The 24,488-nt window shown below is 34.7% G+C and overlaps 1 protein-coding gene across 4 annotated transcripts in view; it reads left to right on the plus strand.

The window, feature by feature from the left end:
- The first annotated feature begins 6,187 nt into the window (after positions 1–6,187).
- Positions 6,188–24,488, plus strand: part of LOC115877801 (ryanodine receptor) — a 135,916-nt gene continuing 117,615 nt past the window's right edge. For 2 of the 4 annotated variants that reach the window (XM_030894115.1, XM_030894117.1), the window contains exons 1-5: positions 6,188–6,260; positions 10,834–10,909; positions 15,381–15,485; positions 20,833–20,931; positions 21,621–21,635. In XM_030894115.1, coding sequence (XP_030749975.1) covers positions 10,853–10,909; positions 15,381–15,485; positions 20,833–20,931; positions 21,621–21,635 — 276 coding nt within the window. In that variant the 5' untranslated portion in view covers positions 6,188–6,260; positions 10,834–10,852. The remainder of the gene's footprint in view (positions 6,261–10,833; positions 10,910–15,380; positions 15,486–20,832; positions 20,932–21,620; positions 21,636–24,488) is intronic. The other 2 variants (XM_030894116.1, XM_030894118.1) reach the window with 1 other exon arrangement.

Here is a 24,488-nt window from a genome sequence, read left to right on the forward strand (position 1 = left end):
TTGTTTGTAGTTCATGCACTGGCCAGAGATCCGGCAGGCCTAATTCCCATATGCGCTTGATCGTCATGACGCGAAAATTGTGTCCGATCGACAGTTTGGGGAGTGGGGTGACGTCTGAAAGCGACCACAGCACACTCTGCGGTGCGGGCAGGTACTAAAAATAAAGACCTGTCAAATCGCAGGAGTGCCCGCCCCATGTTGATCGTCTCGTAGTTGTCTCTGGCCTTTCCTCTGGCGACCGCCTTTCGTAATCCCAAGAATGAGCGAAAAAAACGCGCAAAATTTAGGTTTAACATTGGCATTGGCAACGTTGCTTTAAATGTCAGAAACACATCACATAACCAAACATTTTCAGATTGTTTACAAATTTATTTTAGCAAATTTTCCTCTATTATGCATAGAATTGGTTAAAAAACTAACAGAAAATAGCAAAAACCTCATTGTTTATTGAATACCTAACAAGATATGTGCTAGAAAACCTTAAAAATATGAGAAATTAAGAAAAATTCGATGTTGAAATAATTTTTTCGTTTTTCTGAAAAACGGTAGGAGACCGCCAGAAAAAAAATCAGATTCGTAATTTACGACCTCAAATTAGGGTGTAAACCAATTTTGGTGAAAATCGGACGATTTCCAGTTTTCCCAATAATTACCGTCTTTTGGTTTGGTTAACAAGGAGGAGATACGGATAAGTATTAATTTAGATTGAAATTTGGAGTAATTAATTTTAATTTTCAATATGGATAATTCTATTCATGACATAATTTGTTCGTTATTAGAAACACCTTATTATAGATTAAATGATACTGATCGGAAAGAAATTTTACTCCAGGGTCGTCCTCAACCATCTCTTGACATTCTAAAACCTGATAAAAAACATGGTCAAACTTATTTGCGGTCTTTTAATGTACAATGGTATAGTAGTTGTCACTGGCTATGCGGAAGTTATGTTAAACAAAGTTTATTTTGTTGGCCATGCATATTACTTTCAAAAAATAGAAACAGTGTTTGGGTTTTACAGGGATTTTCAGATTTTAAAAATTTGTCGGCAAGTATAAAAAAACATGAAGTATCTAAAGAGCATATGAGCAACTTTCTTAGTTTAAAACGACTTGAAAGGAATAGTACGAATAATCGAGATGCTTTGGCAATACAATCTTCACTATTTTTAAAATTATATAACGAGGAAGTAACAAAAAACCGAAATTTACTACGCTATTTGATAGATGTTACGTGCCATTTGGCGAAACAGGAGTTATCATTCGGGAGGCATAATGAAAACCAAGATTCTTGTAATGCCGGTAATTTTCGGGAAACTTTTAATTTACTTATAAAACGCGATATAGAAATTCAAAAACATTTAGAGCAAATTGGAAACATTTTTTCGGGCTTGTCCGAGACAATTCAAAACGATTTAATCGGTTGTATTTCAGAACACGTCACAGAATTAATAGAATCTGAAATAAAAAATGCGTTATTTTTTTCAGTGCAAGCGGACGATACGACGGATATTACGGAAAAGTCTCAGTGTGCTGTTTCAGTTAGATATGTGAATAAAAGCGGGGAAATTAAAGAAAGATTTTTAGGGTTTTATGATGCGAGTGAAGATAGAACAGCCACTTGTATGTATAACTTAATTAGCTCTGTTTTAGTTCGTTTTGAGTATGAAAATAAGTTGGTAGGGCAGTGTTACGACGGCGCTAGTGTAATGGCGAACACGTTAAGCGGGTTACAAGAAAAAATTAAGGATGATGCACCCATGGCTTTGTTTACCCATTGTAGTGCACATAAGCTAAATCTAGTATTACAGAACAGTTTGAAAACTATAGAAAACTGTCGTATCTATTTTGCCAATGCTACATCCATCCCTGGTTTTTTTCATCGATCCGCCAAAAGAACATTTATTTTAGATTGCATATTACATAGTAGAATACCTTCTTCTTCAGAAATAATAAATATTTTAGACTCTAAATGGGAAGACTTAAAGATTGTCTTCCAAACAATTGTGGATGACCGATCTTCAGGAGCTGAGTCAATAAACGGAGCTACAGGATATTTAGAACTGTTAAACAATTTGGAATTTTCTTTTCTCACCGCGGCCTACTCAAAAATTTTTGGTGTAACAGATATTTTATTTGATATTCTGCAAAAAAAATCTTTAGATGTGGGATACTGTAATAATCAAATATTTTTAGCTAAAGACCGTATTCAATCTTTGAGAAATGACTTAGCATTTAATGAAATTTTTGAAACTGCGGAACTTAGAATTTGCAATGAACCATCAGTAAAACGTATTAAATTATCGAACACAATTAAGAGCGAGGAAAAAACTTCTTTGCGAATTTTATTTTATGAAATATTAGATAATATTGTTACACAATTAGAAATACGGTTTGCGGACATGTCTCAATTGTTTTATTTATCTCTTGCCGATTCAAAGAAATTTAAAGAATTCAGTAGAAAATTTCCAACGCAATTAGTAACTGATTTAGTAAACTTTTACCGTAATATTTTTGACCAAAATAAATTAATTAACGAATTGCAGGTGATCTACAATGACGATCAATTTGAGAAATTAAGCGTAGAATCGATTATAAAATCATTTAAAGAGAATAATCTTGAAGATATATTTCCAGAGGCTTTCAAATTGTTTGTTTTGATTGCTACTATACCGTTTACAAGTACTTCGGTTGAGAGACATTTTTCATGTTCCAAACGCATTAAAAATTACTCTATAAATTCAATGAAAAATAATCGTTTATCGCCTTACTTGCCACATACACTTGCCTTACTTTCAATCGAAAAAGATATTTTTATAGCCCTTCAAGAATCTGATAATTTTACTGATATAATAATAAATAAATTTTCTTTATTAAGAGATCAGCCAATCAATTTAATATATAAAAAGTAATTATTCTTTCCATTTGTTTATGAGTCTCGAAATATGTATGAATAAGATGTTTTTCTTTGTAAATTTATTTGTCTATATATTTACCTATTGTTAAGTTGCTTAAATAAATAAAAATAAAATAAAATCCTATGATGAACTGCATGGTACTACCTTATTTATCAAGGTATTATAATATAATTTATATATTATATAAATTAGCATGCTATCTGAGGAAATAAATAAAACTACTTATTAAAAAAAATATTATTATAAATAAATAAGTGAAAAAGAATTCGAACTAAGCGTCGTGTTGTGTTGTGACAATTACAAATGTTAACAAAATTGCCGAAAAAATGTTCAATAACATTCAATAACTCAACTTTTCCGGATATTCAACTCCCCCGAAACAACATTTTATAGTTCATAGTTTTTCACGCCGATTTGATCAAAAGCAAAAATGGATTCAAGCAGTTCGACGAAACAAGTGAGTAAACAAAGTGCCCGTTACATAATCAAAAAATTAATTAGACTTATACTATGAGAGGATAAAATATAATTTGCAATATTATTGGTATACTTTTTTTAATCAACTAGTGATTAAATGTTTTATTAACATTTTCTAAAATTATAATTATGTACCTTTAAAAAATTTCGTTATAGCCGAAATAGCCCCAATTATGCCCCACTAGCCAAACCGGTGATTAAAAAAACTATTAGCCGGAGAGCTGGCGACATATTTAGAGAACATATTTTAGGCAAGTTAGAATAACAAAAAAAAATAAAGTTTAATAACTTGTGAACCCAGAATCCTAAGTCTGGCTGGGGGCTGGGGGTATTTCGCTACTGCGCAACCCATAACATTTGCAAAAAATAAATCCAAAAAACATTCTTTAGGCAACTTGAAATTTGTTTATTCTTAAATTTTAGCATCTATTTAACCTAGAAATAAGTATGCCAGACTTTTTTCTTGGGTTTAAAGTGTAACGCGACCATTCCAAATATGTTTAATTATTATATCTGGAAAACATACTTTAGGCATTCTAAAATTTTTACAGCGTGTTTATTCTTCTTCTTATCACGCCCTCTCCTGCCGAAGGTTGGCGATCCAAATGGCAATTGTGGCTCTGGAAACTGCAGCCCGGAAGATTTCCGCAGACGAGCGTTCAAACCATCTCAAATCTTTTAGCCATGAGTTCTGGCGTAGCCATGAGCGTGTTTATTAGATGATATTAAAAAATATGTGTTAATTGCCAGACGAATTCAACGGGTTTTAATACTTGCCTGACGCGAATAAAGATTTTAAATGAGCGCGCCAAAAAAGTCTTATGAGTATCTATAAGTGCGGCTGACATAACAGTATTTTGGAGTACTTCAAATTTTCATAAAAACAATTTTTTTTCGGTTTCATTTCAATTATTTGCGGGTTTTTAATTCAGAGATTATTTTGTTGGAATTAAGTTACCATGTACAAATATGTATTTATAAATTAAAAATTGATGTGCATAGTGTAAATAATTTGAATAATTACTGCAAATAAATATTTTAGTAACTACTAATTTCGCTACTAACTACTAAATCACAATGGATAAAAAACATTTAAATTGTGTAGTTTGTAATAAAGTTACTAGTAACAAAGTTATTGTTTTTGATGAAGGCAGACTACAAAAATGCAAAGAATTTTTAAAAGTGCGCCAACAACATGGTTTTAAATTTAAAGAAGTGGTTTTACCAGAGAACGTAATCCCGACAAAAGGGTACCATGTACAGTGCTAAAAAAATAAGTATTCTGGAATTTTATTAAAGTACCATTGTTAATCTTTCTAAATAGATTCAAAGTAAGTAAAAGTGCTTTACTTTTATGCTTAGGCGTTAAAATTACTTTTTATATTGTCAATCAGGTCCCAAAAATTAATACCGTATGATCGAATAAAAACGGCGTCAACGATGGCTATGAAATGAAGATCGCTGTCATTTTATATGTAAATTTATGTGGGAAATGTCATCGATCGTCATTTCCCAGCCAACTGGACGCCGTTTTTTTTCTATCATACGGTATAATATGTCACAAAAGTATAATGATAATTATACTTTTGTGACGTTTGAAAAAAGTATATTTTATAGTATGCTAATTTTTAAATAATTATTCGTCTTTTTATTCTTTCAGATACAAAATATGTCTTCTTATTGAAAAAAAAGTATTCTTATTGAAAGGATTTCAATCATACATTTTTATTAAAAAATGTTTCCTTTTATTTATTCAATATTAGTTAGTTTTTTTTTTAATTTTTACGACTCCAAAATACTGTTACGTCAGCCGCATTGGCTGCCGACGCGACGCGCGACCCCCGTGTCTCAATAAACTGTCTTTCTCGCGCTTATAGATACTCATAAGACTTTCTTATCGCGCTCATTTAAAATCTTTATTCGCGTCAGGCAAGTATTAAATCCCATTGAATTCGTCTGGCAATTAACACATATTTTTTAATATCAACTATTAAATAACACGCTGTAAAAATTTTAGAAATGCCGAAAGTATGTTTTCCAGGTATAATAATTAAACATATTTGGAATGGTCGTGTTACACTTTAAACCCGAAAAAAAAGTCTTATTTTTTGTTTATTTTAGTTATTCTAGCTTGCCTGAAAATATGTTCTCTAAATATGTCGTCATCTCTTAGACTATATGCTCGCTACCGTAGTAGAACTCATCTATAAAGTTTTTGTAACTGAAATAATAAATTATAATACAAGTTAGACTTTCTGAAGATATCAAAATATTTACTTTGTTATTTTTAGAATTTTCACAAATTATACTTCCTCAGACTTTTAGAATAATTAACTAATACATTTTCTCGCTATTTAAACCTCTGTATTTGTAAGTACTAGTTGTTTACGATATTCTCCGATGGTGGCAGCACCAGCGGAGAATGCATCAAGCCTATAGGACGTTACACGCATTACGTCTTGTCTTTATATTCGCGATGGCGACGAGAGAGAGATCCACCCTGTATATCTCTCTTTAAACTCTTACAACCGCGAGACAAAATTTTAAAAAGTATAGTAGAAAGCTTTACCATAACATTAAAGCTTTTAAAACTTCAGCTTGTCCTCTTTCTAGCCACACAAATAAGGCTGTATTTATAAAAATCGCAAATTTGGCAGTAAAACTATAGTGATAAGAACATTGTCTCGGTTTTTTGGTTAGTTCAAAGTGAACTAACTATTTTCTAAATTTGTTTCGGCTGATTTCTAAAAATATCGAAAGCGCTTCGACTTTAAAAATAGGTTGCCACTCTCTGTCAGTGCTGCTTGACGAATTTTAGCTGCTGTACGTGCGTGCGAATTAGTTTTTAATGTAAAAAATCGAAAAAGTAGGTACATTTCCTGTTTGTTGACGCCTTTTTTGTAGTTAATTCCATTTTTGTCATTCCATCACATACCAGTGTGTTTTGCCAAGTCAAATTTTAAGTCGCTTTACTAAAATTTGGCATGAGCATGCCGAAAATTCTCCATACATATTCTAAATATCTAAAATTAGTAATTTAAGGTTGCTTTTTGCTGTTTACGAATTTACATAACAGAATGCTTAGACTAAATCAAAGAGTTCGTGTTTATTAGATCAAGTTTTGGTGGTATATATTTGTTAGTTACTTCATACTAAACGGGAAGTCATTCATCTTGTGATAGATCTGAAATATCAGCTGTTTTTAATATTTTTGCGTCAATGGTTTGGAAGAAAATAACTTTCTTAGAAACAAGACTATATTTAAATACAACTTGGAGATATTTTCTTAATAGCACCAATTCTATACAAGAGGCAAAATTTTTTATTACCTATTGACATTTTGAGAAAAACGCATTCTTCATAAAGGTTTGCTTGTTCTGAAATGGTTAATCCCGTTCATACTTTTCCAAATTTCCATATCTTTTAAGAGAAAATTAAAAAAGAACATGAAAATAGAAGTATTAAAAATCAAAAGGCAAAAATCTATGGTAATAAATTTCGATTTCATTCTTTGATAGATGGTTGTTATTAATTTTGATTAACATTTCCTAATGATGTCTTTTACATGTCTTTTATAAAAAGACTTAAATCTTTTTAATGACTTAAGTCGTTTCTAAAATAAAGACTTAAATCTTTTTCTATTTTTTCTAAACGATTTCTAAAATGGCTTACGAGTACGAAAAAGTAGCAAAATAAGCGTTCTGCATTTAACGTTTTATGTAAAACTGGCTAGGTATTTTTAGACAAATAAAGAAGGAAATTAAAGATAAAGGATTATACTATATCCGTATTGTAGCACATTTTTAGACAACTTCTTTATTTTTAAGATTTTGATTGTCAAACATCAACAAAATATTCCTTATGTTTGGACTAAATTTTCTCGAAAAAAAGACATAATTTAAAATTACGATACAATACGGAAATAGATTGAAGTTTTGTGATTACAGTGATATATAATTTATATGGTTTTGGTATTAAATAGCTCGCTATTTTATGATAAATGCTGAAGCTCTGCAAGCCTTAATCAACTCTTAATCAAAGCTCGTATGTTTGGAATTTTGGGTGTGGCTTAACACAACAGGATCGGGCTAAGCCTTAAGCATATTTCTGAAATATTTTATACAGTGTGAGTCTTAAATAAGAGCAAATTAACAATATTTTCAGGGGTGTTATATTTCGACACCAGGAACACGTCTATGAGTTTTTTTTTTCGCAAAAAAGATGTTGAAAATCGTGCATTTTCTTTTAAATTTCTCTCTATATGGGATATTATGACACTAAAAGGGATGCAAATACAGAAAAAAATCCGGTGGCTCTCAAAATTTTTTCAAATAAATTTTTTTTTATTAATTTTCAAACTTAAATAAATCGGTTATTTTGGACATATCTGAAAAATGGTAAAGAGAAAATATGTTTCTTTTATCGATATCTACCAGCCCTGAAAATATTTGTGCTTATTTAAGACACACCCTGTATATTTTCTTCGGCCACACACCCGCTTTACCCCACCCCAGCGACCCGAACAGTACAGCGTAATAGACTCTTAAATCAAATGACCAGGCCTGGATTAAGGGGGGGGGGCTATGGGGGCTATAGCCCCAAGCCCCGTCATTAAGAGGGGCCCCCAAATTAGGAGAATTTAAAATCGAGATTCATAGAGTTAAATCTTAGAGTTAAATCGAGATTAGTTAAATGAAAATGTACATATATTACGAAAAATACCGATTTGTAACAAAAACCGATTTTTCGTCACATATTGTTTTAAATCTTCAATTTATTATAAAAATAACTAAAACTGTATTTTAAAAACAATAAAAAAATAAAATCCAGCCTGGAACACCTACAACAGTGCAACAGAAATATATTTAGTCTTATTAAATATATTGCAACAGCCAACTTGTTATTCTCATAATGTCAAAAACAGACTCTTTTTCTTTTCTTTTTTGGGCGGCAAAACACTTTCCCAAAAAAATATCAAGATTGCTGCATAGACAATGGCTTGTTCTTTTTTTTTAAATGTTTCTGGATGGATGGATTACTGAAAGCCGAAAGCGCTAGGGGAATTACTCAGATTAGATTCCTCTTTTTTATGCTATTTGATTAGTTATTTTTGCATAGCGCAACTATGAAGTAAGTGATTGCCAATAATAGATTTAAGAAAACAAGAACAATAATACGTTTTTGAATTGTGTAGTGTATACCAGTATTTTAAAAAATGTCATGTAGAAAATATCTTAGTGGATCTGCTAAACGTAAGGTAGGAATCAGTTTTAGCCTTATTACGCATTTACTGGATATGATCATTTATATAATAACTTTGGTATTAACAATTTAATTTACAATAACTTTCTTAAGTTTCTTCTTTTAAAAATAAGCGCATTAATATATAATAGGTACATACTTTCTCTGGGCCGCTTACAAAAGATAAAAAGACAAACGAATTGAAAAACAAAAAAGTCTCTCGTCATAAAGGCCATAAAATACTATTCCTTTTTTAAAAATAAACTTTATGAAAAATGAAAAAGAATTCCCGTATGCTCATAAAATATAAAAAATTCGAGAACTACTCCAATTTTGAAAATTGCTAAACAATACTCGTATTAATGAGAGATATTGATGTTTTAAGAGTTTTAAGCCTTATTTTAAGCAACAATTTCAATAATATACAGTGTGTTCCGAAACTATTATGCCAAAATGTAAGGATTGGTAAATCTCGCCAAAATATTTTGAAATGGGATACTAATGGTCGGAAGAGCGTCGTTTTCAAAATAGAAGGTGTTATAATTTTAAGAAAAAATCTATACAGGGTGGTCCACCGAAAACTTTCCACCCCGGGTTTCTTGCTTGCAAATAAATAATTCGACAAATGCTCGGACACGTCGATTTTGTTTTTCAGGGAGACTTATTTTTTTGGTATTTGCACCCTCTTTGCTTGCACCCCTTTGACGGAGTAGCTATCACCCTTAAAATTTTAAATGGAATAGGGGGTCGAGTGATACCTTGTTAAAAGGTCTTTTGAGTCTTTTTATATCTGTAGAGTTTGAAGTCTCTATTGGAATTCGCGTTGAATGGTACGCCACTACTTTTTAAATAAAATTAATATTATTTTTGAAATCACCATTCAATTTACAACATATTTTATTTCTTGACTTTTTTTGTCCGACGCACCGTTTTCGCGTAAAAAAATAAAAACCATTTTCATGCATGACCAAATCGCTAAAATGTTATCATAAATTTTAATGGCAAAATTTGTAAAACGGCAAATTTAAGTTTAAAAAGATTTTTTATTTTCCAAAAACTTCTTTCTATGAACATAGTACGAACTAAAATGCCCAAAAACCTAAATTGTCGTTTTTCAAGTTTTACCATTAAAAATTTACATTACCATTTTAGCGATTTGGCCATGTATGAAAATGCCGAAAATGGTTTTTATTTTTTTAAGCGAAAACGGTGCAATAATATTCAATTCAATAATATTTTGTTTAAGTACCGTAGGGTGGTATACAGTGGTGTAATAGATATTAAAAAAGATCGATTTTTTTTCTTAAAAGTTTAACACCCTGTATTTTGAAAACGACGCATTTCCGACCATCAGTTTTGGCGAGATCTACCTACCTTTAGATTTTGATACAATAGTTTCGGAACACCCTGTATTTTTAAATCTACGAAAACTTAGGGATATTTTAAATTAATTTCAGATTCAAGAAGAAAAACTAAAGAAAACTTTAAAATTGACTAAAGTAACAGACTTTTTTAGTATTTGCGAAACCCCTTTAACGTCAAATTCTGAGTTGAATAAAAATCAAGATCATGAACAACTGCCTTCCTGTTCAACTTTAAGCAATATTAGTTTAAGTGAAAATAACAGCAATGAGGAAAAAATAATCCGACCTGGGAGCCCCAAGGGTAGCCTATAGCCCCGGGCCCGCTAGGACCTTAATCCGGCACTGCAAATGACTTAAGTCATTAAATTGATTTAAATATAAAAAGACTTAAGTTTTCTGTGAACTTGCAGTTTCTAGTACAATAAGAAAGAGCGTCAGCGATGGTGTGAAACGAAGATCGCTGTCATTTTTTATGTAAAATAATATGGGAACTGTCATCGATCGCCATTTCCAAGCCAACTAGACACCGTTTTTTTCGGTCACACGGTAGATTGCACAGAAGGTTTTTTTTTATTGCTCAATATTAATTAAAAAGGTTTTTAACGCGTTTTAACAAGTATCTACAATAAATAACGCTTTTATATTCTACCGATGGTAACACTGAAGACCCACTGACACACTTTCGTTTTCTCAAGTTGGCTACCCTTGATGCGGAACATTTGTTGTTTCCTCTTTGCGCGTATTTCCAAAAAACAAAAAATATGCATCTGACATGCGATATCCAGCTAACAAATCTTCCCCAAACAGACGACTGATTAATGGCTTTGTTTACAGGATAAAATAGGCCTCCAAAATGGTGGCTGAAGCTGAAGGGGGCTCGGAGCAGGACGATGTTTCGTTCTTGCGGACGGTAAGTTTATTGTTTTTAAATCTTTTGTATTTTTTTTTGTTAATTTAAGTTTGTTCTTTGAATTTGTGTATTTTTTTCTAAGTTTACTATGTTCTTTTGGTCGTGGTATCGACAAATAGATGTGGAGATAATTTAGATCAATATTTTTAAATTTATGAGATGCGGTGTTTACAAATTGCATTGTTATGCAACTCTATATACTTTATGTTTAAGATTTTATGTTTTGTCTTTGTGTTTTGATTTAGTATAATTTTACCCAGACTTTTTTATTTCTTTGTTGTGTAAATATTGATACAGAACCTTTATTTTCTTAATTATTTTGTAAATTAATTTTTCTTTTTATTATGTAAAAAAAGATCTTAGTTCTGTAAATCACGCACGGTTATTAATATTTATAATTAAAAAGAATAAATACATAATCATATTTATTATACAGGGTTGTCCAGTATTCGGAAAAAGTTCCAGATTTTATTTGCTATTTTTAATTTTCTCTGAAATGTTTTTATAAAATATTGGGTCAATAGTACCGCACATATTTTAATAATATTCTCATGGATATACAGTGTGATTTTAATATACTATTTTTTCTACAAACGTCAAAAAATGACAAGGTTCGCGAATAGATAGCAATGTGCAAAGTGACAATTTTTTTCATTTTTCTACGTTACCATGACACGAACTAATGCGCGAAATGCCAATTTCGCACACTGCATGTTAACACAGATTAGGTATCCTATAAGTATACAGATAAAAATCTTGTCCCTAATTCGTGGTACGAAAATTGTTTTTTATGACGATGTGCAAACGAGTCAAATTTCCTGTGCGCAAAAATAAACTCGCGTAAAATAACAATAAACAGCGTAATAGAGAGATATCGCTAAACCGAATAGCGTGCATGGACGTTAATAAGGCCAGGTGTTATTTTCTTTACGTGAGGTGGTATTAACTCTCTTCATTTATAGTTATCGGATCGGAAAGAATTCTGATCGCGTCGCGTCCGCTATTTAAACTTAACCTAACTTTGAAATTGTTTTGTTTACTAGGTATTTTAAAACTAAAGGGCTAAAGTGCTTATTTCCAGTGCTTTATTGTTCAACGTCTGCCAGTGGGTTTAGGGCAACAAGCAACAAATTCTCTTAGAAGGGCTAAGTCGTCATCTGCTGTAAACCTAAGACTCTTTATAGGTTCTTTAGTATTGCAATAGAGTAGTGGAATCCATATTTTGGGCCATATTTATTTAATTAAAACTAATCCCAGCTACTTAAATATCAATCTAATAAAACTAAAGCAATAATTCAAAACAATTCAAACATAATCTAAAATAAAAGATCTCGCCGGCCGGCTCCGGTTGTCAAATACCCGCACATGCGACATTTAAGCAATTTTTAAACGTTATCAGAGGTTATTTAGAAAGAGCGCTTGGTGTAATTGATCCGCAAATTACGTCAGGCGGTAACGTTATTAGCAGGTGTTGCATTAAAAATTGACTCGCGCATATCGTAACCATGATAAGGTACGCGTAAATACTGGATGACGCTATTCGATTTTCCGATATCTCTCTAATAAATGTGCCGGTCAGGCGCTGTGCACAATTTTAGAGGCCATAAGTGGGCGTGCTATGTGCGCAAACTAGTAACCTAACTAGTGCCCGATTCCGAAAATTGGAACCACGAAAAACAATAAAGAAAAAACAAAGATTATAATCTGTATAATCTGTGATGTTAATTATATGGGATTATGGAATTTTGATTTTTGGAAAATGAAGAACTAAATCATCACTAATTATTTATTTCGAAATATTCAAAAATAAACAAATAACAAATATCAAACTTAACACTAATGCATATTCTAGTTATTATTTACAATATTAACATTAATAGTACAACCAGTACACGAACCAATATTTAATCCCAAACTAGATAGTTCTGATTTTACTGGAGATATGGGGGTTTTGGGACTTGAGACTTTGAAAATTTTATTTGATATTCGAATTTTATTGTTGATAGAATCCTCGACGTATCCTTCGACCACTGTCGAAGATTTCCATCCTCCGTGGCGCTTCAAACTAAATATATCACCCCCTGCATTAGCAAGGAATGTGGCTGAAGTGTAGGCCTCATAATGTGACAGCTGCAAGTGTTTTGCTATCATACTATTATCCCGATTTTAATGTTTTTAGAAAAAATGTTGTTTGCAACTCGTGCGCGAACTATTTTGGTGATTTCGATTAATTTTTCAACTCGGCTACGCCTCGTTAAAAAAACAATTATCGACCACCGAAGTAGTACTTCATGCATTAGATACAAAAATAACTATTACATTCAAGTTGTAGTTTTTTTTATCGAATGCTGTATATTCTTTTAGTCAGTAGTTTTGTCGTAAAAATTATAATATAAAAATATCGTGTCCCATATAAGAAGTAAGAAGGCGTACAGGGGATTTTGTACACCAGAAAAGATACAAAATTTATTAAATTAGAGAAAATTGCGTTGTCCTGATTCTACAACGTTATTTTTCAAGATCTAAAAAAATCTGATTACTTCCGAAGATATTTGAAAATAGCTGAATTTTCCCGATTTTGTTTGTATTTTTTCCGACTATTTGACAAGATACGACAATACAAATTTGACACTTGTTTTCACACTATTGCCAATTTTCCTGCTCTACGAGCTATAAATACTATAATACCATCAAAAACTATATTTTTTTAATATGTTTTTGAAATACATCCATTTTTGTACTAAATCATACTCCAAACTTTGTCAAAATTATAAAACCCATATTTATTTTTTCCCACTTATTATTTTATGTGTTCCTAAGTGAACGTAGTTTTTACCCAATTTTGTGCTATTTTAACAAATCAAAACCATAGCGTTTTCTGAACACTGGGTCACCCTGTAAATACAGGGTGGTCCGAACTGTATTCCGGAAATTTTATTAGCATAATTTGTGGGTAAAAATAAGTAAAAAAGTTCGTATAAATGTATGCCCTAAAATGATTAGTTTCGGAGATACATGATGTAGAAGTTTCAGTTTTATTTGGATTTTTTCCAAATAATTTCTGAAGTAACCTTAATATTTGGATGAAAATTGGTGTCTGGGAGTTTTTCGACATGAGAATTTTGATTTTGATGGCAATATGACTCCTACCTGTAGAGGACGCCCGCGCCACCTACATATTTTTAACTTGAAGCTTCGGTTTGAAGTGTAATAACTTTTCGTCCGTACCTGTATAAAACTAGTGAGTTTAAAAATATACATTTACGGCGTTTTTCACGTAAAAAAGGTCTCTTAGTAAAAATCTCTGCCGAGTAATGGTTCTCGAGATATTTGGAGTCGAAATTACCAATACCTGTCATCATTGACATAAATTAAACATGTTGACTAAAGAGTTCTTAGACTGAAATCATAAATTTGAAATGTTTTTGTGCCAGAAGTTCAACAGAAACTGTTTTATCGTAATTTTTCCGAAGAAAAATTTATGATTAGTTTAAAAAAATAAAAAGTTCCCAAATTTCTCATTTCAGTCAAATAACTATCTACTTAACATGTTTATTTTTAGTCAATAATGACATGTATTGACTGTTTCCATTCTAAATATCTTGAGAACGGTTGCTCCTGAACGGTAGCAATTTTTACCAAGAGACATTTTTTACGTAGAAAATCACGGAAATCAGGAGCAACCGTTCTCAAGATATTTAGAATGGAAATAGTCAATACATGTCATTATTGACTAAAAATAAACATGTTAAGTAGATAGTTATTTGACTGAAATGAGAAATTTGGGAACTTTTTATTTTTTTAAACTAATCATAAATTTTTCTTCGGAAAAATTACGATAAAACAGTTTCTGTTGAACTTCTGGCACAAAAACATTTCAAATTTATGATTTCAGTCTAAGAACTCTTTAGTCAACATGTTTAATTTATGTCAATGATGACAGGTATTGGTAATTTCGACTCCAAATATCTCGAGAATCATTACTCGGCAGAGATTTTTACTAAGAGACCTTTTTTACGTGAAAAACGCCGTAAATGTATATTTTTTCACTCAGTAGTTTTATACAGGTACGGACAAAAAGTTATTACTCTTCAAAACAGTTAAAAACCATGTAGGTAGCGCCCACTAAAAATAGGAGTCATATTGACATCAAAATCAAATTTCTCACGTCCAGAAACTCCCAGACATCAATTTTCATCCAAATATTGACGTTACTTTAGAAATTATTTAGAAAAAATCGAAATAAAAATGTAACTTCTACACCCTGTATCTCTGAAACTAAGCATTTTAGGACATACATTTGTATGAACTTTTTTACTTATTTTTAACAGTAAAATATGCTGGTGAAGTTTCCGGAATACAGTTTGAACCACCCTGAATATTTTTTTTTAAATTATTGTAATATTTCTTGGTTCTTTTTATAATCTAATTATTTTAGATGTTAAAACATGTTTTTTTATTTGAATTTTAGGAAGACATGGTGTGTTTATCCTGTACAGCCACAGGAGAACGCGTATGTCTTGCCGCAGAAGGGTTTGGTAATCGGCATTGCTTTTTAGAAAATATCGCAGACAAGGTAGGTATATCGCCAACATATTTATACACGGTATTCCTAAAAAAGTCCATATCCAGGGTGTCCAAATAATCTGTCCACATAGAATATATAAATACTATGTATTTTTAGAATCATTATAAGTTAATTGAGCACAATTTACCTCTGTACAAAAGTGTTTCATTTGTCCGTTAGAGGGCATATTTTAAGGACTGATATTCCGATTTTATTGAGACTTGGAATCTCGTTTTGCTAGGCTATTATTTGATTTAGACAAAAAAAGAATACGAAAAGGATGAAAACTACCCTCACCCCTACATAAATTCTAGCAGAAATGTTTTACAACTTCAATGACGACTAATTTTTTTTGGTAAGAAGGTCCTTCTAGTGTTTACTAAACTTTTGGTCCCTTGTAACAAAAAAGTTACCTCGAATCGTTTTTGACAAAGAAAATGTTTTTCCTAACCTGATTTCTTGTCACATCAAGCGTTAAAATCTAAAGGTGCGTTCACACAGGCTGCGCCGCTCCGCGCGATACATTTTTTTAACATGCACTTTTGAAGTGTATTTTTTTAGTGCGCACAAAGTATATGTTAAGAAAATGATTTGCGCGGCGCGGCCACTGTGAACGCACTTTAATGCCGGGTCCAGACCAAGGCGACAAAAAGTAAACACGATTTTGAGACAAAACAAGACAAACACTGCGACAAAAAATTGGGAATTCTGACAAGACAAACTAGAGACAAATTGTCCACACCGCAATGACAAAAGTAACGCAGTCAAAAGCTTAGTTGTTGCGAATGGGTTTTATTAACCATATAAATATGATTTCACTGGTCTACTGTTGCACACGCCATCCACAGTATCCACACTGCGCCGACAACTTGTCGTAAAATATACGAACCAAACTTAGACACTTTGATCTTTACCGACTTGAGACGGGACATTGAAAAGTCTCCGAATTTTGAAACAAAAGAAAAATGAGACAAAAATGTCGCAGGAATGTATTGGATTAGTCGCAATTTTGTCTGCTTGGAAGAGAGAGAGTGCGAGACAGATGGAAAGAAAAGCATTTTGCAAGCTAGACTGAGAGACGTTTTGGTGGAGGAAGGTGAGGACCCTGACACATTTTGCTTTGAGTTGGAAGGTGACCTTGACTCGTGCCTACAAAAATTAGAAAATAAAATGACAGAGAATTCTCAAACATTAGACACGACAACTTGCACAATTTGAATAGTAAAATAATTAACTTGGAAGACAGGTTGAATGATAAAATTACAGAAAATTCTCAAAAATTAGAAGACAATTTGAATAGTAAAATAATTGATTTGGAAGTTAATTTAGAAGATAAAATCAGTGATAAAATCACAGAAAATTCACAAAAATTAGAAGATAAGATCATAGAAAATTCTAAAGATATACAGGCCAGCTTTAATAATAAAATAATAATTTTGGAAGAAAGTTTTAACAATAAAATAACAGAGATTGAGGAAGATGTAAATAGAAAAATCAAAATTTTGAAAGAACAAATAGCAAAAGCAAATTCACCAAAATGTCAAGAATCATCGGAGGACCCGACACTCGTCGAAAATAGGTATATCTCAAAGTCAGTTATGAAGCCTCCACAGTTTGACGGAAAAACCGCTTGGGCCAACTACTTTTGCCAATTTGAAGCTGCTGCAAGAGCGAACGGCTGGACAATCGCTGAAAAAGCTACCGCTTTGACCGCACTGCGGGGAGATGCGACTGACATCCTGCAGACACTCTCACCATCGGAACAGGGAGATTATCAGCAATTGGTACGACATTTAGAAATGAGGTACGGCCAAGCTCATTTGGAGCATGTTTTTCATTCCCAACTAAAAAATCGCATTCAGAAGTCAAATGAGTCTCTGCAGGAGTTTGAAGCCCGCCTCGTTCGCCTTGCGTACCCTGCTACGCCCGAGAATGTTATGGTTTGAATGAACACACTTGGTGGATGCTTTAGCACGTGCCCTAGAATTTGAGGCCGCGAAACAAAGTTCTCGGTCTTTAGGAAGAGTACGGACCATCGACGAATGTTCCGACGAATCCGTGGAAGGGATTGTTCGGAAAGTAATGGACCAGTACATACGCAAGATGGGGCCGATTCGTTGCTGGAACTGTGGACAGGTAGGACACGTGCGAAGCCGTTGTAAGGAGAGAAATGAAGAACCGGCTTCGTCGAGGTCGGAAAACTACTAAGGGTCGAAATGAAGGGGCACACGTCGACCTGTACCCAACATGCCCCAACGAAAACTGCTCAAATCGCCTCGCTACAACACAAATTCAACAGCATTTTTGTGGATGGTTTTGTCGATGGAGAATTCCGGACCATGCTGTTGGATACAGGTGCGACGAAAACTATCATCAGACCGGACATTCTTAAAACATCGAAGAGGGTTAAAACAACACAATGGCGACTACGTACTGCTACGGGGGGCGCCGCTGCTGTCCATGGAGAAGTAAACCTTAATTTTGTTATTGGCAGCACTAATTTTGAACATCCAGTGTTAGTAGCAGATATCGAAGATGAACTTATTCTCGGAATGGACATCATGACCACTAGAGGTTTTGAACTAAACTTCAAACAGGGAATTTTGAAAATAAATGAAGAAGAAGTGGTTCTTCATTGAAAATGTGAGGAGACACTTCGCGTGGTGGTAGCAGAAGATGTTTTGATTCCTGAGCGCTGTGAGATATTTTTGGATGGTTGCCTGGAAGGTAAAATCAATAATGGGAGTATTATTCTGTTGGAGCCAAGAAACCATGACAGCGAAATAGGACGGGGGGTCGCTGTTGGAAAAGCCCTGCTACGAGCGAAGAAGACTGTACCGGTGAGAGTAATGAATACGAATTATTATTCTGTATCCTTGAAGAAGGGAACCCTGTTAGGGTACTGTTGTTCGGTCTCAGTCATTCGAAGCGTGGAAGCCTCCAAAGTTTCGACTTGAAAAATTCCGGACAAAATGGTGAAGGAGTTAGTAAACGTTAAGGGATTATCTCCCGAAGATAGTAGAAAATTGAGAAACCTGATATGATTATCAACTGAGAAACCTGATATGATGACAAGAAGAGAGAAGGCAGATCGTCATTCCAAAGAAGAGGGTCCCGGAAGTCTTGGAGGAAGTTCACAATGGAACCAGCGATGGACATCTTGGTGTTACCAAGACACTTGGCAAGCTGAACGGTTCTATTGGGTGAACTGCAAAGAAAATGTGAGGGCCTGGTGCAAGAAATGTGACGTTTGCGCCGCCATCAATGGGCCACAAAAGCGCGGTAAAGCTCCAATGAGCCAGTACAATGTAGGCAGTCCTTTCGAACGAATAGCTATCCACGTGGCTGGTCCTTTCCCGGAAACGAACGATGGCAACAAATACATTGTGGTAGTAATGGATTACTTCAGCAAATGAGTCGAGGCCTACGCGTTGCCAAATCAAGAAGCGTCCACCATTGCTGATGCTCTTGTTAAGGAATGGATCTGCCGGTTTGGTGTTCCCATGGAGCTACATTCAGATCAGGGAAGAAACTTCGAGTCCAATCTGTTCCAAGGCATCTGTGAAGTCCTTAACATCCGCAAGATCAGGACGACGGCTCTACATCCACAATCCGATGGGATGGTTGAACGCATGAACATAACCATCAACCGTTATTTGGCCAAAGTAGTCTCTGACCACCAAAGAGACTGGGACAAATTCCTTCACCTGTTCCTGTTGGCCTACCGCTCTTCCGTCCAAGAATCCACAGGGCAAACTCCAGCCAGCATCGTTATGGGACGGGAAGTGCGTCTACCTTGTGATCTGAAGTTTGGTTGCCGACCGGGAGAAGATGTCGCTGGAAAAGATTATGTCCACAGACTACGTCAAAGGATGGACGACATCCATCAGCGAGTCCGCTTAAATATTCAAAGTGCTAATGACCGAATGAAGGAGCACTACGACATTCAAGCTGAGCATGGGGGATACCAACCAGGGAATTTGGTGTGGCTGTACAACCCGCAGAGACGTCGTGGATTATCTCCGAAGCTACAATCCTCGTGGAAAGGCCCATACGAAGTCATGGATAGGATTAATGACGTCGTATACCGTATCAGAAAATTGCCAAAAGGAAAACCGAGGATAGTTCATTTCAACCGTTTGAGCCCCTACCAAGGCGAAATAGAAGATCGTGCTGGGACCGTGAGAACCTGCAGCTTTGATCCCCCTGATTCGGAGATGTCCTTTGATGATTTCATGACCCGATACAACAGCAGTGAGAAGGCTCGCTATTATGGTGTAACCAAAGAAGAACAACGAAACCTCTTTTCCGTGCCTCCTGATTATTCGCTTGCTCACTGTGTGGCCCGAGATTTGCGGATGTCGCTGCGACGTTCAATGAGAAGTTTGGGCGTGTCGGAGAACTACGCCGACAAGATCCAGAGGTTGGAAGCGTCTTGAGGCTAACCGACAATGCACATGGTCAAGCAAGACACATCTTCTACCTGGTCACCAAGGAATGGTCCCCGAGTAAGCCGACTTATCTCAATCTATGGAAAACCCTGATTGAACTGAGAGAATCCCTGCTAAACAATAACATTACACGATTAGCCATTCCGAAGCTCGCGTGTGGACTCGATGGTTTGAGTTGGCGTACAATTCGGAACATGATTGAAGTCTCGTTTAGATTTACGGTAATCGAGATCCTCGTTTGCTGCTATAACCCAAAGCTGAGATCGGGCGAGAAAACTGTAGACTGCTTTTTCTACCAGACTTCTTTTCTACTCAATCTCAAGCTTTGCAAATACCTTCATTCACCGTGTACATCTCGGGACGAGCATGTACCTAAGAAGGGGGCAGTGTTGCGAACCCGTACCGTGTGAACTCGGCCTTAGGCTTGGCCACTCGGCTATGACTCATACGCCGGCGACGCCGACCTTGTAGAACGGCTAAGAATTGACGGGATAAATCTGGTTTGTCTGTTGCTCTCATATATAAGCAGACACCTGAGGCATGAAGAGGATAGAGATAAACAACCGGTCGACGCGTTACGGTCGACGACAGTTACAATCGCCGCGCTATATTCAAAATAAATTCCTGTTAGATAAATTGTAAATAAGTTATAAATAGTTCTTTAAGTTTTTTAATCGTTATTGTTTGTTATTTAGTGTTAAATAAATTGTGACTTTCTAACCACCCGGAACCGACGAAAAACGTAACAATATATATATATTCACTTACAAGCTCAAAACGACCAATGCTCAATGATTTAAATCTTGTCTAAATTTGAAAAATAGTATCATCTTTATTATTTTAAATAGTACATCCGTTATTATATTAGTACATTTTTGAAATAATCTTTTTTACTTAATCTACAGAATATTCCTCCAGACCTGTCGCAATGCGTGTTCGTTATAGAACAGGCTCTATCAGTGCGAGCTTTGCAGGAATTGGTCACCGCAGCAGGAAACGAGACCGTAAGTCCAAAGATTCTATTTATTTTTGTTCACTTTTGACACCCACAATTCTACAGTGTATTACAAAATCTTTGCAACAAATGGTAAAAAATATTGAGTTTTTGAAACAAAATTTCTCATCAAAAAAATTAATTAAATCATCTGTCAACGCTGATGGTGGCGGTTTATAAAGATTTTTTTTGGAAGTCCATCAATATTTTCGTTGACCAATATATGAAAAAAGTTCGATACAAATATTTCGTGCTTTATAAAGTCATATCATATCATAAATATATCTTCTTGAATACACGGTGTCCCAAAAAAATGTGAATGATTGATGATAATTTTTTTTATTAACCTAACATTTTTCCTCATTTGTTGCGAACTTTTTAGCCCACACTGTATATACCATGACATTCCTCCCAACATTCCTTCACAAATACATTCTATATATATTATATTTTAAAAATGACATTTTATAAAAGGTCATAATTCTTCACACGAAAACGATTAAGACCTTTATGAATTTTTTGATCATTTTTTCCCTTACCCCTGTGTACACTCACATTACTCACAAAGAATATACAGGGCGGTTCACGACGGATCGCCCCGTATATATTTTTTAGCTCTATCTCTCTTCTATCTTTTTGTTTTTGTTTTATTTTCAAAACCAAATTGGATCTCGGCTTGAACATTTTTTTGCTTTTCAGGATTCGGACAACTTAGTAAGTAAAAAAACTGACCGCTGTCTGAAAGTTCAAAATTCTTCACTGTTTTAATCCATCACTAATAATACTGTTATTTGTAGCACATAGTAACTAACAAAGATTTCTGTCTCGTCGTTTCTATTTTCATTTTGCTTAACATTTTAGTCGCAAAGATAAAGACTACTCATTAAATCTTTTAAGATGTTTTATTTTATGTTAGTATTAAGTCTGAACTAGCTAAAATAGGACTGATTAGTTATGATACCATTTAAGGTATGTAACTAATATTAGAGAGGATTTTTCTACTTTATATGCTTGTGTAATTTTAACTCTAAGCATAATTGTAATTAAGTTGAGAATTATTGAATAAACCGACTAAGGAATGAGCATATCATACAACCACAGCCAATCACAGTTAAAATACAATACAATCACACCGCCACTGGATTATTAGTCAGTTTAAAGTCTGCATTGTCGCATATACTAGTCAATATTTCCACTATTTTCAGGGAGGGGCACTAAAATTGGGAGGTAGCACTAGCCAATAATAAATCGTTATGCGCATGGCTACAATAGTTTGGCTTACGATGAAATCCTTGACACTGATCAAAGATATTTAAACTCAAGAGATACAATTGTTTACCTTTTTCCTTCATCGGCCATTATTCTATCCTTATTTTCGCATCTCTCTTACACCGAAAACATTTGCCAGATTTACCTGTAATTATTAAGTAATAAATAATTTCGTTATTTTTCTATAATATATCAAGTACATTAATTTGCTAACGTCAATTTTTTCATTTAATGCTTAACTACTTAACTATTTTAAATTTTATAATGGAATAAAAGTATCATAATCGTGTTTCTTTTAATAATAAAAAGCAGTTTGGCAACGTCAGTTTTAGAAATATGCCGGCGTAGTACAACGGATTTCGAGGATGAATGAAAATTCCTAGATTCTCCTGTTGCGATGTTGCTATGCCGCCAAATCAGGAGGAACGTCCGCACTCTACTGGACAAGATAAATTCAAATCGACCAGAGAGAAGAACAGCACTGGTCTCACAGGAACTCCACCGATTAAATATAGATGTTGCCGCTCTAAGCGAAACACGCTTTGCAGATGAAGGTAGTCTCACTGAGGAGCATTACACCTTCTTTTGGAAAGGTCATCCCGCAACACACAGGAGAATTCATGGTGTATGCATTGCGATCAAAAACGAAATCGCCATCAAGTTAACAGAAGTACCTATTGGTGTCTCCGAACGTCTTATGACCTAAGGTACCCCATATCAGACGAAACTTACATCAACATCATTAGTGCCTACGCTCCCACCCTTGACGCTAAAATTGAAGATAGGATAAATTTTACCAAACTTTACAAAATGCCCTTCAACGAATTCCAAAGCACGAACGAATCATCTCGCTAGGTGACTTTAATGCCCGTGTAGGCAAACAACAGGAAATATGGCCTGACGTATTGGAAAACATGGAATGGGAAACGCAAATAGCAATGGTGAACGCTTATTAACAACATGCGCGGAGTATAATCTTTGCATCATCAATACGTGGTTCATGTTGAAGGACAAGTTTAAAGGTACCTGGAAACATCCTAGATCAGGCCACTGGCATCAGTTGGACCACGTCATCGTTCGAAGGACGCATCTAAAGATGTTAGGCTCACAAAAGCCAGAATAGATGCCGCATGCGGCACTGACCACCGACTTTTAATTTCAAAATGAAAAGTCAGTTAAAACCCAAACATCCACGCTGTAAAAAGCAAAACAACATGACCAGATTGAATGTACGGGGTCTAGAAAACAACTATACCGCCGACGCCCTCCGGGAAACCATCAAAGAATCACTTCCGCCGATAACTTCAATCTCAGTATTGGAAGCTGAACAAGGCTGGACACAATTAGGGGATGCGATTCATAAAACCAGCGAAGCAGTACTGGGAAAGTCAGACAAAAAAACAACCAGACTGGTTTGACGAAAATCAACCGCATATACGGGCTGTTGGAACAAAGCATAGAGCATATCAAGCCGTCACTGCAAATCCACATAATCAAAGACTGGTAGACAACTTTAAAGCAGCCAACAACACGCTTCGAGGAGAACTGCGCCAAGTAAAGGATAACTGGTGGTCACAAAAAGCGAATCAGATTCAGAGTACGCCACGCATCACGATTATCGTAAATTCTTCGAGGCTGTAAAAAAGTATACGGCCCAACTAAGAAGGTAAGCTGCTCAATCATGGCTCAAAATGGCGAACTTCTTAAAGAGGAAGAACAAATTACAAATCGCTGGAAGAACATTACAGCCATATCCATAACCAAGAAAACAACCCCAATATGGAAGCATTAAACACAATACCTCGGTATAACAGCCTCGATGTATTGGACATCCCAATAACAGAAAAAGAAATAAAGACCTCAATAAAACAGCTTAAAACAACAAATAAGCTGGCTGTGACGATATTCCGGCGAAAATCTATAAGTGTGCAAGTAAAGAACTTATTGGTCATCTTAAAGCTCTCTTTGATGTCGTATGGGAAAGCGGAGAGGTACCTCAGGATTTTCGCAATGCGTATATAGTGAATATATTTAGAACAAAGGAAGTGCATCAGACTGCGGAAATTACCGGGGAATTTCGCTATTGGCTATCGGCGGAAAAATTCTTGCAAAATAATGTCAAACCGCCTGCACCCACATATAGAAAAATTCTTCCAGAATCGCAAGCGGGTTTTCGTACCAACCGCGGCACCGTCGATTCCATATTTTCCATCAAATCCCAGCTACGGAAAAGAAGTAAAAGGCAGCGGTCTAAACTTTATGTTGCGATCGATCTAACAAAGCAATACGTAACTACCA

The sequence above is a fragment of the Sitophilus oryzae genome, unplaced genomic scaffold, assembly GCF_002938485.1.
Source record: "Sitophilus oryzae breed Bouriz unplaced genomic scaffold, Soryzae_2.0 scaffold_1499_pilon_pilon, whole genome shotgun sequence".
In the NCBI taxonomy this organism is placed as follows: domain Eukaryota; kingdom Metazoa; phylum Arthropoda; class Insecta; order Coleoptera; family Curculionidae; genus Sitophilus; species Sitophilus oryzae.